The sequence below is a fragment of the Monodelphis domestica genome, chromosome 3, assembly GCF_027887165.1.
Source record: "Monodelphis domestica isolate mMonDom1 chromosome 3, mMonDom1.pri, whole genome shotgun sequence".
NCBI lineage: Eukaryota > Metazoa > Chordata > Mammalia > Didelphimorphia > Didelphidae > Monodelphis > Monodelphis domestica.
In genome coordinates this window covers 535,782,143-535,799,935 of record NC_077229.1, presented here as the reverse complement: position 1 = coordinate 535,799,935, position 17,793 = coordinate 535,782,143, and the positions used below count along the sequence as shown (strand labels likewise).

The following is a 17,793-nucleotide window of genomic DNA, read 5'->3' as shown; positions in this document are numbered from 1 at the left end:
CAAAAAAAATGCTGAAAAATGAGGTTTCTAATGGAATTTATGGTACTGTTTCCATTGTGGAGCTGGAGAAAGTAATTGTTTCAATTTTTTTAAAAAGAATGGGTAAGGAAGTTGAGAATGGCTACCCATCTAAATGAAGGCTGGTTAACTTCAATAAGAAGAAGCAAACATCAAAGACAAAGGAGGAAAAAACCATAATTTTTCTTCACTATCCCCTTCACTTATCCCTCAATTAATTTCCTTCCCTCTCCCCCCAAAAGATGAAGGGGATCATTATGAAAGACTCTGCTTCAGAGAGGAACTCTGAAGTGATAATGACAAGGTTTGGGTAGGCATGGGAAGAGAAGGATCAGTATATATTAAGACATATTTATTCCAATATTGTTTATATACAAAAATGGTAGAATAATCATAGGAAGAGAGATGCAAAAGGCTCCTGGGAGACAGAAGCCCAGTAACAGTATATCCATAAAGGCTGGCTTTATGAAATGCAATGTTGAACCCTTCCTATCTTGTGGTTTTAAAGTAAATTAGTCAAATGATCCTTAAAAATCTTCAACTTACATTTTATTGCTTCACCACTGAATCTGCCATTATAAAATAAGCAGTTTCTAAATATCAGCATTAAATGGAGAGCCATCTTTCCTCTTTCTCTTTCTCATACTTCACAATCCTTTTCTAATTTCTTTGGTAGTGCCTACCACTTCATCATTTCTTACTCAAAGGATCTGGTCTGCGGGAAACCTTAGCAAATTTTCAGTAAATGTTTCATTTGTCTCTACATCTCAAGTGTCTCAAACTACACTTATGTTTTTCCATTTAATGCCTGTACTCCTTCCAATCACCATATTGCTTGGGATACAAGAACACAAATCCATCAATAGTGAAGCTACTGGTAGGGATTTTAACAACACTGAGGTGTAAGAGTTGCAAGTGGTACCTGGTCACAGTGGGGATGATCACGCCATGTTTTTCAGTGAACATTAAAAGGAGGCTCAATCAAAATAGCATTTTTCAAATTTACATTATTATAAAACACTCTGGGGCTTTAAAAATAACGATGAAACTAAAGTGCTTATACAGAATACCTTAGGACAAGGGGAGGTTAGAAATATTTGTAGGAAGAGAAGAGGAAATTCCTACAAACAATTCACATGCATATTTTTAGAGAGGAAGACAACAGAGGTTAAAAAAATTTTTTTATGGAATTTCTAAATTCACATTTCAAAGAAAGCTGTCGTTTATAGGACATTAATAGGGAAACAACTTGACATGAAGGGGAAAAAGGCCATCAACCCTAAAACTATAAAGCTTGGCTTATAGGAAGGAAAACTTAGAAAAAATTCAGTCAATAGAGGAATAAACCCCTTAAAGACTGTCACACAGTGAAAAGAAAGTGGGTCCCTGCTTTGAAAGAAGAAAGTTGAATTATTTCTATTGTTTCACTAGTCTTACTGTCTAGCCATTCTGTTAACCCATGCAAATACAATTCCAGGAAAGGGTTGTTTGGTTTAACTTGTCTGCAATTCTTCATGTCAATTGCAATTCTGATTTCATTCAAGATAAACAATTTACTCAGGAGAAAAGAAAAAAGAAACAAATCATTCAAACAGAGTTGCATGTTGTTGTAAGATGAGCCAACACCAACAGCTTAAAAGGTTTGAGTTTAGGGTACACATATTGAAGCTCAGAATGGGACTTAAAAGAGAAATACATTCAGATTGTCTTACCAACAGATCCCACACCTGCGGCTCGGAATTGCCCAAGGATAAGGGACTGTTCACTCTCAGCTAGTGCCAAAAGGAGTTCATAGGCTTCTATGCACTGCTCACTGAAAAACATAAAACTCACAGTCATCAACTAAGGAAAAAATATATTTGATCAATGAGGTGAGAAAGCAGACATTATGGAATAATAGAAAACCTGACTTGGAGACGACCTAGCATTAACAACTGAAAGATATATTAACATAAAGTCACTTCTCTTTTTTAAGCTTCATTTTATTCATCTGCAAAAGTATTAATAACCATTGTAATGTACACTGTCTGTAAAAGTGATTTGCAGATGAAAAACACAAATAAATGTGAGATGTTATTTGCCATATGTTTCAATTCTCATGAGAGATGAAATGAGGGAAATTTTCCAACATGACATAAGTTTTAGTTTTTTCTCTCTCTCAACTACTCTTGTGTCAACACAATTGAGCAAAAAGCCACTCATAAATATTTGCTGGGATTACTAGTTAGACTATGTTAGTTTTTTCTCCTTTGTTTTATGTATGAATTAAAAAAACAAGAGATTTATAATAAAATAAAATTAGAAGGGTTGAATTTGCCTTCCTTTAGATGCTCAGATGAAATGGAAATGTAATAAACACTGATATAGAAGCCATTTTCCACAATGGCATAGAGCAATTACATTTGGTGGTCGGTCTTACTTTTTGGCTTCCTTTTCTAGATGAAAGATGTCCCTCTCCCTGAATACTGGTCATCAATAAAAAGGGTAAAATCTAATTCTGACAGTCAGTGCCACCCCATACCTGAAATAAACTCATTCATGCAGAGCACATCTGTGGTGAGATAGAATAAATGCTACCACGTGGCCGGGTATAAACATGATGCCTGAGAAATAAATGCTCTTGACCTTTTGGCCCAAATACTTTGTGACACCTATTTTAAGTCAGGCAGCATGAAAATGAATGAGCCTATTTGGATGATAATACTTTATTTTACTTCTTCATTTCTTGAATGCTTACTCTTATAAAAGGCTAGATAAATATTGATAGGAAGTTTAGCCACATGCTAAAAAAAGACATTCACCTCAATACTTCCAAGAAAAGGGGCTAAGAGTCAACCACCATTCCCACATTATGATTTTGTTCACTTTGCTAATAAGGAGACTGTATCCTCAGCTATTTTGAAAAAGTGACAAGAATGCCTGCTTTAAGGACTAATGCTGAGCAGATTACATGTTTTCTTGGTGCATCTCAGGATGAAAGGGGAGTAACTAATAGTCCACATTATCTATCTAGATGTACAAAAGGTCCAAAACCATCAATGTACCTAAGCCTTTTAGTAAGTAAACTTTAGTGATCAGTAAATCATATTGACCTCCTGAAGGTAGCACAATTATTTTAAGAGCTAAGCCAAGACTCCTTTCCCTTAAATGTTACATAAAATTTTAATAACATTACAGTAAATACAAATTTTCCTGACTCTCAATCTTATTTGTCCCCTAACATAGAGCAAGGCCTGTTTGTCAAGTGAAATTTTGGAATAAAGGGTGGTTTTAAAAGCTTTTAAAAAGTATTACTATTATTTCCTGACCTACCTATATTGCAATGCAAGTCTCAAAGCTGTGGCATTGGACTCATATTTCCCCACCAGCATACTCATCCTTTCAGCATTGCTTTTGCACTCCTCCAAGGTTATGGTCAGTAGATCATTCTGGGATTTCAGGTGCTCTATTCGACTACAAAGAAAAAAAAAATTTCAAATTTCTTACTGATTCTAACAAATTGGCTAATTCTTAAACAAATGTGTTCATATCAGGGACTTTAAGGGTTCAGATGGAAGAAATATTTTAATATCCTTGGACATTTTAACAAATAAAGCACATACAATAATGGATAACAAAGGAAACTGAGCTCAAATTCTACTAAGGCAAACAGCAGCTACTAGGTATCTTTAAATGAATCTTTAGAGTAGTCATATATATGTGTGTGTGTGTGTGTTGATAGGGATGTATGTATGTATGTATGTATGTATGTATGTAATCTTATTCATCCATCCATCCATCTTATCTATCTATCCATCTATCTATCTATCTATCTATCTATCTATCTATCTATCTATCTATCTATCTATCTATCCATCCTTTACAAACTGGAAAGACAAATTTAAATTAAGTAGGATTAGACTAGGAAAATCAATAAAAATAAGTTTCCAAGAGAGGAAATCCTTCTATTAAAGAACATTTATTCTACAGGAAGGATACATATACAAATAAGAGGTAGCTGGGTGGTACAGCACTTTGCAAACCTTGAAGAATTACATAATTACATAAATGCTAACTTAATTATGCTAGCATATGTAAAAACAGAATAGACGAATAAAAAATACAAAGTAATGGAGGCTGTTAGTAATGAAAAAGGCTTTTTGAAGGAGGTAGCTGTTGAGCAATGAAGGAAACTAATAGATAAGAAAGAAAATTCTGTAGCCAGTAAAAAAACATAGATAGGAGAACGAATGTCTGATGTGGAGAAGAGTATATAAGGCAGCTAGGTTAGATAGGGAGTAGAGTGCATGAGGGGGAGTATTTTGTAATCATTCTGCAAAGGTATGCTGGAGCCAGATGGTGAAGGGCTTCAAACACAAAATAGAGGAGTTCATAGATATTTTTCATAAAGATAACGGGAAGTTTATGAAGCTTCTTGAACAGAGGAGTGCCATAGATAGACCTGCACTTAAGGACATTAGTTTGTCTGTTGTGTGGAGGATGGATTGGTGATAAGACATTAGATGTAACAAGGCCAGTTAATTGTAATAATCCAGGTGAGAATTGGAGTGTGAATAGAGAGAATTGTATATATGTGTGATGTAGTGTAGAGGAAAAACGGCACTGGACTTAGTGACTGATTGGTAAAGGTTAGTGATGGAATGTCGAGAGTCAAAGATGACCGCTAGGCTTCAAATCTGGGTGATTAGAAGAATGATGTTCATCTTAACAAAAATAAGGAATTAAGAAAAAGGAGTAGATATTAGAAGAAAGACATAATGACTTGTTTTGGATATGTGCCTTGGAAATGTAGGGATGAACCTTAAAAGGGAGATAAGGAACAGATATATAGATCTGGAGTGAATAGAGAGGTAGGAGCTGATGAGAATATGCCCAGAGACCTTGGGTGTATATACACATATATTGTTGGGGAATAAATCTACAAAATAGACAGACTCAAGGAGAAGTTTGACAATTAGAAACAGATCTAGGAAGGTACTGTTATGAAAGCCCAGAGGGAGCAAGTTGGAGAACTTGGTCAATAGTGACAAATGTAACAGAGAGGATAAGAAGAATGAGGACTATGAAAGGGCCATTGAATTTAGCAAGTAAGAAGGCATTGATGACTGCAGGAGAAGTGTTTTCAATGGAGTGGTCAGGAGAGAAGCCAAGTTGAAAAGGTTGAGAAGGAAGAGGAGAGGAAGCAAAAGTATTGAGCACAACAAGTTTTTCTGTAATTTGGCTGTAAAAGGGAGGAGGAAATAGCATAAAATTTTGAGGGGATACTAAAGTCAAATGAAAATTCTTAAGGAATTCTCTTTAATGGGGAGATTTGAGCAGAAGATGAGGAAGAAGCCAGATGAGTAGAAGTGGCTGAAAATAAGAGACATGGAAGTAAGCTCCTGAAGGAAATGGGAGAGGAAGCACAGGATTCTCTAGAATTTGCAAAGCAAAAAATAATAATATCTACCTGTGTTCTGAACACAGAGTATCAAAGCTCAAAAAATCTTCAGATGGGGGCAGCTAGGTAGCTTAATGGATTGAGAGCCAGGCCTAGAGATGGGAATTCCTGGGTTCAAATCTGGCTTCAGACACTTCTTAGCTGTGAGACCCCAGCACAGTGATGGAAAACCTTTTAGAGGGGTGGGTGATATGAGAAATGTCCTCAGGTATGCATGGAGAGGGAGAGGGAGCAGTCTGGCCCTGTCTGTGCTGGCGTGATGGCGCATTTCTTTATATAGCATATGAGAATGGTAGAGTGATTCACTTCCCGCTCCACAAAGTTAATGGCTATCCTGTTTTGGGGCAATGAATTTCTCAATGTCGGAAAACTAGAAATGCAAAACTATCTTGAAATGGAGGGATTAATTATTGGTACCCACACACTCAAGCCAATTTGTCTCTTTTTATGACTTTATTAGATTATAAAAGACATATTTGAATCAACATGTTTTTAAAAACAATTTTGTACTAATGGTTCTGATCTCTCACCTCAGATTTTTCATGCAGTTACAAAAGAAACACAGGAAAGCTCCTTCAAACCAACTCAAATTTATGATTGAAATCAGAAAATGTCATTGATGTTCTATACTGTTATAAACCAATACACGACTATGTACATTATATATCTGATATAAACAATCACAGAAGAAAACCAATTAAGATATTTTCTGTGATGTTAGCTATATCAAGAAGGAGACTGAAAAGACTGATGACATTCAACTCCACGGGACACACAGATAAGGAGAACAAGGGCTTAGAGGGAGATGTGAAAGGGAGAGAGCAGAATGATGGGGGACTCAATGGGAGAAAAGACATTTTTGTGTTTGTATCTTCAGGTGTCTTTTTTCAAACTCACCTGTTCAATCTCTCTGTCTCTACTTCAAATTCTCGAATTTTGCTTTCTGAGATGGCAGATCCATGTGAGTAGAGTGTCTGGAAAATCTCCTGGATATTAGAACAGTCCTGCAGAGAGTGGGCTAGGTGCTCTGCCACACTGCCAGATACCTGTAGTAGGTGTTAGGAAATCCTCTTTGACAGTGCTGAAGGCTGGTACTGCAGGGAGGCTGGTCCCTAAGTGGGTTGGACACTTATGGAAGTGACAAATCATTGGAATCTGATATTCTTGAAGAAAAGGGCACCACATAAGAGATAGGCTGTTTCTTCAGCTATGTTTCTTGGTTTGCACAATTTCACTAAAGTGCCAGAAACCATTTAAAAATAATTTTTAGAAATAACATTACATCAAAATGTTTCATGTTTAGAATCAATGGTGCCTGAGAGCAAGTACAAAGAGGCCCACGTTTCTCTTTCACAGCACTGAAGAGCATAAACCTCCTGACCCTGTGTATTTTCTTTTCTTTTTTGCTCTTCTTTGCAATGGGAGTCCTGGGATTTTAGCCTCCTTAAGGGAGGTTTCTTTATAACTGGCACTCCCAGTTGGCTGAATTTTCATAGCTTGGTAAACTTTTACCAAAAGAAAAAATTCTACAAGAGAACTATGAGATCACTTTCAGCACAATGCAGAACCAGAGAGTGTCTGAATTCACTGTGAACCCTTCTTACTATGCATTGCATAAGGAACACTGGATATCTATCTATTCTGCTTCAAATCAAAAGGACTTTATTAGTTTCACTAAGGAAAATTCTACTACTCAAATACAAGATCCTAATCTTTCATAATGTTGAGCTAATCCTTCAGGAGCAACATTCATCCTTGCTAGGCAATTTATTCTTTATCAGGAGTGAGGCCCACAAGACATGGTTCTTTATGAGCTTGATAGCTATAAGTATTCTCTGTTGTATCTAGATGACAGGAAAAAAGCTCTATTTCTTCATCTATGTTCCCTGATCAGATCTTGATAATTTTTTCAATAGTCTCATAAAGGAAAACAACAAAAAAAAGTATTTGCTCCCAGAAAAACTATGTACCATATAGAAGTTAATGTTGGTTCTGATTTTTGGGAACAAAATATTGCATAATTTAGCATTACAGTTATTTGATTTCTTAAAGACAAAACTTAAACGTCCTTTAAAATAATCTCCAAGGCTCTTTAAAAAAAATTCTAAATAGTTCTTTATAGGTTTTTAAGCATCTTTTAAGAACACTCACCCCTATACTGCTTATTTCTGATCCCAGGACAGGCCGATCAGATGAGGAAGACTCTGACCTTGTCTTGGACAACTTCACCCTCTCAGCAATCTAAAGAAAGGCACAAGTCATTTAAATTATGCGTATATACATTCCAGCCCTCTTGATCAAGAGTATCTCAATTATGACTTTTGAGTTTCTACCCTGAGGCCTTAAACAGAATATTGTTTCAAAACATGTCAATATACTTATGTCATATTATGCATCCTGTTCTCTTTCTCAACTGGAAAGATCATTGAAACTATGGTTGTAGGTAATGCCTTATCCAGCCTTTCCACCTCCATGAGTCTCTAGCAATGCTCTCTCCAGAATAGAGCTTGCTAAATGTCTTTTGGGTTTATGTTCTAAAAAACATTTTGACAGATTTTCCTATAATCAGTTTGACTAAACAGAATTAATCTGTTAGTAAACGTTCTCTCTTGTTATAGTACAGACAGCTTAGAAGCTTTCCACTTTGATCATTACCTCTCTACCATCATTTCCCTCCTCATCCTCCTCCTCCTCCTCCTCCTCCTCCTCCAGATCAGGGAAGGCCTGTTATTAGCATGCCAGCCAAATCCCTTTTCTACTGTTGGGCTCAATCTAGTTTACCTACAGAAGACATCTTTTACTCAGCCTGAAGCATTGCAGGACTTTACAGCATGCCCTTCTCTTCCCAATGAATTGATCAACAGGTGAGTTGTTGCCTTGCTGGGTAGATTATTGTAAGCTGGTATTTGTATTCCAATTGAAAGAGAATTAAGATTGTGAGGGCATTATCTTTTCCCTGGAGCTCAAATGGAGAGGTTCCAATTACTGGGGAAGAATTCTTTCTGGATAATCACATACTTTCAGAGCAGTTGTGCTCAATGGAAACTGTGGCTCCCAGAGAAAGAGACATATTATTGCCAACCTGAAATCATTCACCTTGGCAATGGGGATGTCATTGCTGCTACTACTGGTGCTTAGTTCTCCAGTGCTGGGATTAATTGGTCGATTAGTAGAGGTGAGACGACCTGGACTGGAGGGTCCTGCTGCCTGGACACTCTGTAAGCGTGTCTGTAGTTCTCGAACCTGAAACAATAATAATTTGAGACATAAATGACACCGAATTTAGCAAAAGAATTTTAATTTTGAATCGATAATTTGAATGTGGTTTTTTTTTAAACCCTTATCTCCCTATATTATATATTGATTCCAAGGCAGAAGAGTAGCAAGTGCTAGGCAATTGGAGTTAAGAGACTTGTTTAGGTTCATACAGCTAGGAAATATTTTAAGCCAAATTTAAACTCTCTAGGCCTGACTCTCAATCCATTGAAATACCTATCTGCCACAATCTGGATGTCTTGATGGGAAAAATGCCATTCCTGTTCAAGATGGAATGCCAATGATTGAGTTAATAAACTCAAACTAGATAAGAATCATAAAATATTACAGCTCCACGGAGGTCATAGGTATATCTACAGAGGTATACAAATTATTTGGGACAAATAATAATTTTGACATGGTTTCATTTTGTGACAGCAAATGGTCATGCATGTGTGCTTCTGCTGACAATAGCTTAACTCAGAATGCTATGAAGAAAACTCACTTTTTATGGGCAAGACATTACAAAAACTGGATCACTAAAGATTTTTTTAAGGTAATTTTCACTAATGAAATTCATTATATCAAATCTTTTGTCAGAAGTACAGATGAACCTGTGAGATTTGGAGATCTTTATCAGACCATAAAATATCCACTTCAGAATGCTTGGGGGTCTTTTTAAAAAATTTCAATTGTCCTTATTAAGGGAATTACAAAATATGATAAGAATTTTAATATGCTGGGAAACAGACTTATTCTAAAATTATGAAAATTCATAAATGGAGATAGGATATTATAATACAAGCAAGGCGACTCTAGGTTAAACCTAGAAAAATAAACTGTTAAAAGCTTCTTTAATATTCAACATGACATGCAATTTTTAATGAATGTCAAATTTTTGTGAACTCAATACTAGATCACATAAAACAATTTTAGAAATAATTTGATTACACCAAAAGGGCGTATATATGTAAAACTTTTTAAAAATATCAAGTATAATGTGGATTATACAATAATAACTTTAATTTACTTTCTCTCAAGAAATCCTTAACAAAAACTTTAGGACAGGATTCCCAGAATTTAGGACAGACCAGGGGAAGAGCTACAGGGAATTCTGGGGGTTCTGATCTGAGTCTTAGACCTGAGAAGACCAGTCGGTGGAGGGGGGGTTGGGGGGGGCTGAGAATTCACTGAAAGTCTCCTGAGAGGATCCTGTTCCTACTTTCAATCCTATAATTGATCTTTCTTCAACCACCTCATTATAGAGAAGATCTCTCAAACCCCAAAGGGGGCTGTGGACTCCAGGAGAAGTGAGCCCAGCCCTCCTGTCCTCCCTGTCTCTGTATCTAAGCTTCTGCCTTCCTGTTAAATCTTAAGTCTGTTAGATAATTATAGAGAACAGTTGTGGGATTTATTAACTGGGGATGGGTCCGAGAAACCTGGGCGGGTGTATGTGCATGCGATACCCTCACTCCCCAGGTTAAGGATTGAAATAGGGAATGTTAGGGTTACCTTACCCCACTTTCCATTACCCAATTGCCTAAAGAATTCTTTATGAAATATTACAAGCCGTCAGATTTGTAAAGCCTCTAAGTCTTCTGAGCCAAACCCCTGTGAGGCTAAGCCCTGGCTGGGGCTTTAAATCCTCCTTGTGAGAGAGGTACTGAGGACATCCTCACATTTAGCTGGCAGGGGAAAGCCTGTCTCCAGTTCCCCTCCATCCATTTCCTCAAGGAACCCAGTGCTGGAACTGACAACTGTCTCTCACAGGGTAGAGAGAGAGAGAGAGAGAGGCATAACTAGAGCCTCTCCCTCTCACACTGACCTGTTCCAGAAGTTCTATTCTTGCTTCACTGATACGCCATCTGTATCAGTGGGCAAAACCTTCATTTTTATTCAAAGCACCACCATTTTTACACTTTCAACATTTTTTTTCTTTTCAGTGTTGCTGTATACATTGCATACATCCTTCTCTAGGTTTTATGCATTTACTCTAAATTAGTTCATAATATCTTCCCAGTTTTTGCTGAAATGACCCTTTTGTTATTTCTTAGTATGCAATAATATTCAATTGTATTCCTATACCACAAGTACAATCATCTCTCAGTGGATAGGGACCTTTTTAGTTTCTAATTCTATAACAAAACAAGCTCTTTTGTATCTTTTGAGTAAATGTCTAGTAGTGAGTTCGGTAGGTAAAACAAAGGATATATAGTTTAGTAACTTTATGCACTTATCTCAAATTGCTTTTCAGAGTGGGTGGACTAATTCATTTCTGCTAATAGCATTTCTGCTTGTCCATTTCTCCTTTCATTTCCCTTTCCTTCCATTGTTGTCAATGGATGGCTTGCCAATGATAGATGTGAAGATATAAACAGAGTTATTTCAATTTTGCATTTCCCCAATTATTAGAGATTTGCATCATTTTTATTATTGTTGATAGTTTAGATTTTTTCCTTTGATAACTGTCTATTACATTATGTTATTTATTGAATAATGGCTCTTAATTTTATGGATTTGAATTAGTTCTCTATGGATATATATTTCATATATTAGATATCAGATCTTTATCAGAGGAACTTAATTTCTTTATGTCAATTTTCCACCCGTTAATAATTTTCAATTGTAATAATTATGTTTATGCATTTAAAATATTTTTATGCAAGAAAAATTGTCCATTTCTTTTTCTGTGATCTGTGTTACTTCTTATTTGGACATGAATCTTACTCTCTCTGTTCCTGGAAAAGGAAATTCCCTCTTTCCTTTTCTAATTTGTCTATGATGTGACCTTTTATATTTAAGTCATGTGTCAAGTTAGAGCCCTTCCAGCAATATAGTTCAGGTGCTTGAATTCAATGAACATAATGCTAGTATAGTTAATTACTTCTGGGTCATGTGTATTAAATATTCTATTGATCAACTTTCATTATTTCCAACAAGTATCAAAGTTCTGATAATCACTGTCAAGACCCTGTCCTAGCTTTTTTTCTTCATCATTTCTTGAGATCATTGATGTTTTGTTCTTCCAAGGTAAATTTCATTTTTTTTTTATAACTCCATAAAGTAATCTTTTAGTAATCTTACTGGTAAAGTACTTAATTGGCAAATTAATTTAGGTAGTAATGTCATTTTATTACATTAGCATTTCAAATCTAAGAGAAATTTACATCATTCCAATTATTTAGGTCTATTATTATATAGACCTATATATAGATCTATATAGACCTATAAAGAATTATATTTGCCTATAATTTCTGCATTTCTTTGTAGTTATTTTATGCTGCTATAACCACATTACCAGATACTTTATATATTATTCTGTGGTTATTTGTAATAAATTTTATTTTCTAATTTTCCAATATATAATATATAGTAAGGTTGATGATTTGTGAGGGTAAATTTTATGATTTGCTACTTTTAAAAACTTATTGTTTTGAATTTCTAGAAAATCTCTAAGTAGATGATCATCCAGTGAGCAAAAGGAACAATGCTGTTTCTCCTTTGTTTAGGCTTATTCCCTTAATTTCTTTCTTTCATTCATTATTTTTTGTTTGTTTTTACTACAAAGTGAGTATTCCAGCATAGTTACTACTACAGTGGACATTCTATTCACATAAAGATGGTGATAATAGACATGTTTACTTTACATTTAATCTTATTGGAAATATCTCTAGTTTATCTCTTTGTTATAAACCTTGTCCTTGGTTTTAGATAGATACTACTTACTCCCTTGCTTTTTAGTGTTTTGAAAAGAAATTCAGGAAATTTTTTATTCAATAATAACTGGAGTGAATAATCAATTTATTCACTTTTCCAAAATTCTATTTAGCTCTTTTACCTTCTTGTTTATCTTTTTATTAGATTTGCTGAGGCCTGAGGAAGGTATGCAAAAATGATAAATATCTAATAAACACGACTATGTTAGGCACTGTTTAAGTCCAGGGGACACAGTTTAGAGAATAGGCAGTTTTTCTGCTCTTAAGGAATCTATAATCTAATGGGTGCTTAGAAAACACACAAAAGAAGTAGAAAAGCAAAATGTTTGTGGGAAATGAAGGGGAGTATCAGAGGATATTGGTTTAAGAGTAGGAATGAAGAAAATGATGGTGGCGTATATTATTCAATTTGGTGCATATTTATTAATTTGATAATAATTCATTTTCTAAAATTTCTTTAATTATTTTCTGTTTACCTCTTTTTACCTAAATCTGAATTTACATTTGTCTATGGTCAAGATCACAACTCTTGGTTTTTTAAGTTTACCAGAGGCATAACAGATTTCCTGCTCAATCTTTATTTTAAACCTGTCAAATCTTCTGCTTCAAATGTATTTCTTATAAACAATGGATTATTCAATTCTGATTTCTTATCAAATCTTCTACCCTCCCTCATTTTATGGATGAGTTCTTGTACTCACTGTCACAATTTTGATAATTATTTTCAAAATTGAAAATAATTTCAATTAATAAATATCTCCCTCCTTTTAAAATTATAAATACTAAAGTATCACCCATTCAACATATAACAAGGATCAACTTGGGTTCAAAACAAACACATTTTTGAGATACAATAATGAGTTGAGCAAGGTGTCAATTGATGACACTGCAATTAACCTTAGGATATCTTTCAATCATTGATAGCAAACTCTTGGTATATAGCATGAGTGCTTGTCAATTCTGCATGGGAGGAGGGAAGAGCAGAGGGAGAGAACAAAAATCATGTAACCATGGAAAAATGCTTTAAAAAAATTACAATGTCATAGTATATAGCACCCTTCTGGGAATGTGTATAGGACCCTGTTCCCCAACTTCAGATTACTCACAAATATCCTCTAATTTCCAAATGGACACACTATTGACTCTTTCCACTCTCTGCTGAGTTGCAATTGTGTATAGGCTAAAGGGCAAGAAGAGATATATTCTTCTTTGCAACAGACCTGCCTATGAATGCATCGCTCCCTGCACAAGACTGTGTCTGAGATGGAGCTACCTTTTGCTTGTGTAAAAGGCCTTGTGAAATATTTAAAGGAAGCTGGCACTGCCTCCTCTGCACAGGCACATGAACAATGTAAAATTCACTATTGGAGGAGTTGCAATAGCAACACTGATAGGGGGAAAATCAAACCAGAAAGAGGCAAAGAAATTACTCACACAGAGAGAAACCAATAGAAAGAGCTCAGTCAGCATTTGATCAGGCTGTACTCAGTGGAGGTGAAATAAATATTAAACAGTTAACAAGCTTTTGAAAATGGCCTAACAGTCTGATCTTTCTGTGATTTCTTTATGACAGCTTTTCCTTCCTCAATGTGAATAAAACCTTCCTATTTGATCCACGTTTGTTAAACTTTCTTACTTTCTTTTCCTTGTGGCTGTTTCCCCAAGTCCCCACTCTCTTATGGGAAAGACTCCTAAAACTAAAGCTAAATCCTGAGGTGGGCATAGAAGGGGAAGAAGGGGATGCTATTGATGAGACTGGCAGTCCCAGAAGCAACACACACAAAGCAAACCCAGCTTCTGTGGCTTCAGATAGCCTAGCCACGGTGCTATCAGTTAATGCTTATGAACTCTGAGCCAAAAGAATGAAACAGGATGATAAAAAGGACTATTTGCAGAAGTTTTTGGCACTTAATCAGACAGTTGTTTGTTTATGCGAAACCAATGTTAATACCCTTTCCTATAGAGAGTATGGATACTCCTACTATATCCATAAGGAGGGAATGGAATCTTGGGTACAGTAGTAGTTTCACAGTAAGCCTGGGGTAGATGGCATGTCGGGTGGGGGGGGGACTAGCCAAGTCCTTTTCAGAGCTGTTCATCCATCTTTGGTGCCCACCTTTCACTCAGTTCTCACTGGTCACTCCAAGAGGTTGTAAAATGCATAGCGGCCACGTGGCAGACAGGCTGAACCTAAACTGACCAGCCTCAAACCCACCATGACTTGTGGGGTACCTATCCTAAGTAGATGGAGCCATCTTCCAGTGGTCATGAATACAGATGAAGCAGGCTCTGAGGTGTTTAGAGCTTTGTCAGACATCACAGACACCAAGGTCCGCCAGTTGTTCTGACTTTTATCTTATTGGACTTTGAGGACTCAGGAAGAGAGTAAAGCTGCTGACTTTGTGCAATTCTGCCTCATTTAAATACAATTCAGTCATAAATGAAGACAGCACACTGTGATGTCAGAGGCCCTCTGAAAACAAAGAGCGAAAAGTAACAACTGTTAGCTGGGTTCTGTTGTCATGACTTGAGAGAGATTAAACAGAATGGACTAATAGAATTTCTTTTCTGAGAGAATAAGTCAGTTACTGTCAATAAGAAAGAGTTTTAAGAATTATAATCTGAGAGAAAGGAATTTAACTCATCCAATGGAGAAGATAGGCTCTGAAGTTATACTAGAAAGAATTCTTGTGTTTTTTGACCTACGACCCAAAAGAGATGAATGATGGGAGTATGCTTAGAGAGTTGAGAAAAATTAAGCCATGATTGGTGATGGTTAGAGTAAACCTTGGCTGTGATGTAGTCACTGGATTCACTCCTGAAATATTTAATATATTGGGCTTGATATGCTCTTAGTAAATTGTGTAACTGGTAATAATAATGTATGTGCTTCAGCTTAGTAGACCAGGCAAAGAGATAGAATATGAGAAAGAAGTTTTATGGAAGAAATTATTCTAACTATATAAATGTTAAAGAGGCTTTCCCTTCCTCCATTTCTCCCTTACCTCCAGAACTCTCCCTTAACAAAAAAAAATTCAAAATTCATTCTTGTAAGGCAAGTCACAATGGTTTATAGATACCATAGGTTTATTTTCCTTTCATAAGCAGGAATCACTGAGAAGGATGGAAATTGTACAAGGTGAACTAATTCAAAATGGCCATAGAAAATCCTGATTTGGGAGGGTTCATTAGACTGAACTAGGCCCAGAGATGGGAGGTCCTGAGTTCAAACCTGGCCTCAGACACTTTCTAGTCGGGTGACTCTAGACATGTCACTTAACCCCTACTGCCTAGCCTTTACCACTTTTCTGCCTTTGAACCAATACATAGGTATTGTTTTTAAGACAGAAGGGGAGGGAAGAAGGAAGAGGGAGAGGAAGAGAGAGATAGAGAGAGAGAGACAGAGACAGAGACAGACAGAAAGAAAGAAAATTCTAATTTGATCCTCTTTACAAAAACATCTTAAAAACTTTTTATGTAAAGTGAGAGGGTTGGACTAGATAATCTCTAATCTTCTTCCTAGCTTTAACTTTGTGATATTTAGTTGGAACTTGCCAACTCCATTTATTCCACTTATTTCTTAGATTTAGGTACTTCTATGTCTCAAATGCGTGCAGCATAAAACCATGTTTAAATAATAAAATTATAGTATATTTTAAAATTAAAATAGATAAAAATTTGGAAATCTTTAGCAATTGGCCTGAAGGAGACAAAGCATAAAACTGTAGCTAATTAGAAAATTCCTAAGCAAAAGCATAATAATGATGAATCAAGACCATTATTATTTTTTCCATGGACTTTTAAAGAGAATTTATATACTTAAGGCCTAGTATTCAGAAGACACATGCAAACTCTCAAATGTAGCTTTAAGTAAGTCATTTTCCCCCCTCCAAGCCTCAGTTTATTATATTTAAAATGAGAAGGGTTTGATGACATGATTTCTAATGATCACATATCATCTCTGATATATGTTGGGTCTTACCTAAAACAAAAAACAAACCAGTGATTCACTGGATATATTGGCTGTTAGATGATGGCTTTTCTTTTAGTTCAAACACAGCATTGGCCATGTAGGACAAAAAACACTATCATATTACATCTGTTCAGTGGCCTTTGTTGCACCAACATCACACCAGTCACACCTGTTCCCATTATTAGTAAGCTGGTGGTCATAGAAAAGATCGAAAAAAATTGGTGAAGCTCAAGAACTTTTGAACTATCCTCTTAAATAGATGGTTTCTTTCCCTGATACCAGAATATGGATAGGAATGTTAGAGAATGTAGGCTGCTTATTGTTCATTTGCAATGGCTTACTTCAATTATTTTAAATTTTATTTAATTAATTTAGAATATTTTTCCATGGTTGCATGATTCATGTTCTTTCCCTTCCCTCCTTCCTCCCCCTTCCCAGAGCTGATGAGTAATTCAAAACCTATTTCCACCTTATTAATATTTGCAATGGAGTGATCATTTAAAGTCAACATCCCCAATCATATCCCCATGGAACTATGTGATCAATCATATGTTTTTCTTCTGTGTTTCTACTCCCACAGTTCTTTCTCATAAGTCCCTCCAAATTGTCTTGGATCATTGCATTGCTGCTAGTAGAGAAGTCCATTACATTTGACTGTGCCACAGGGTATCAGTCTCTGTGTATAATGTTATCTAGCTTATTTCTTATATAAGTTATTGACTCAGTGATAACAAAAGCTCATATGGATCAAGCAACAAAGTTTGCTTGACCAAGCAGTCTGAGGAAAGAGAATGGATATTTTTGCTAGAAGCCAGACTAGAGACTGTATCTGATGTATGGTGAAGGTGAGCTGAATCTTTGATGTTCACTTTTGTACGTGGAGAATGTAGTGGCTACGATTAAGAGAGCCTATAGAAAAAATCATCACATTTACTAATGACCTTTTTGAAATAATGAAAATGTTGTGCATTTGTCTTAGTAATTGCTTTATAAATCAGATTAACTACTTAGATGAATGAATTACATAACCAATTTAATTACATTCCTAATAAATCTTAGAAAACCTACAGAGGGCACTTTGATTATAAGTACATATGAATAAAGTACCATACCACTGATCTAGTAAAGATAAGCTTACTTTCTCTATATGATAAAATTGAGTAGAAGAAAAACAAAGATGTTAAATAGCCTCATGTCCCTGACAAGTTAAAAACACACCTACTATGTATCATATAAAGGTCACCAGAATATGGAAAAAAATCATAAAATCAGTTTTACTTTGCAGAGATCCTCTTACAAAATGCTCCATCTCTCATTTCTATGCCTTTGTTCTGGCTATTCATCTCTGGAATGTTCTCTCTCCTCTCATAATCCTTGGCTTCAAGTCTCTG

General features: G+C 35.7%; 1 protein-coding gene across 1 annotated transcript in view; it reads right to left on the bottom strand.

Moving 5' to 3' along the window:
- Positions 1 to 17,793, bottom strand: part of MCC (MCC regulator of WNT signaling pathway) — a 305,041-nt gene that overhangs the window by 88,356 nt on the left and 198,892 nt on the right. The window contains exons 7-11 of the mRNA XM_007486587.2: positions 8,555 to 8,701; positions 7,610 to 7,699; positions 6,356 to 6,504; positions 3,331 to 3,471; positions 1,731 to 1,831 (exon numbers count right to left, since the gene is read on the bottom strand). Of these exons, the coding sequence (XP_007486649.1) occupies positions 1,731 to 1,831; positions 3,331 to 3,471; positions 6,356 to 6,504; positions 7,610 to 7,699; positions 8,555 to 8,701 (628 nt within the window). The remainder of the gene's footprint in view (positions 1 to 1,730; positions 1,832 to 3,330; positions 3,472 to 6,355; positions 6,505 to 7,609; positions 7,700 to 8,554; positions 8,702 to 17,793) is intronic.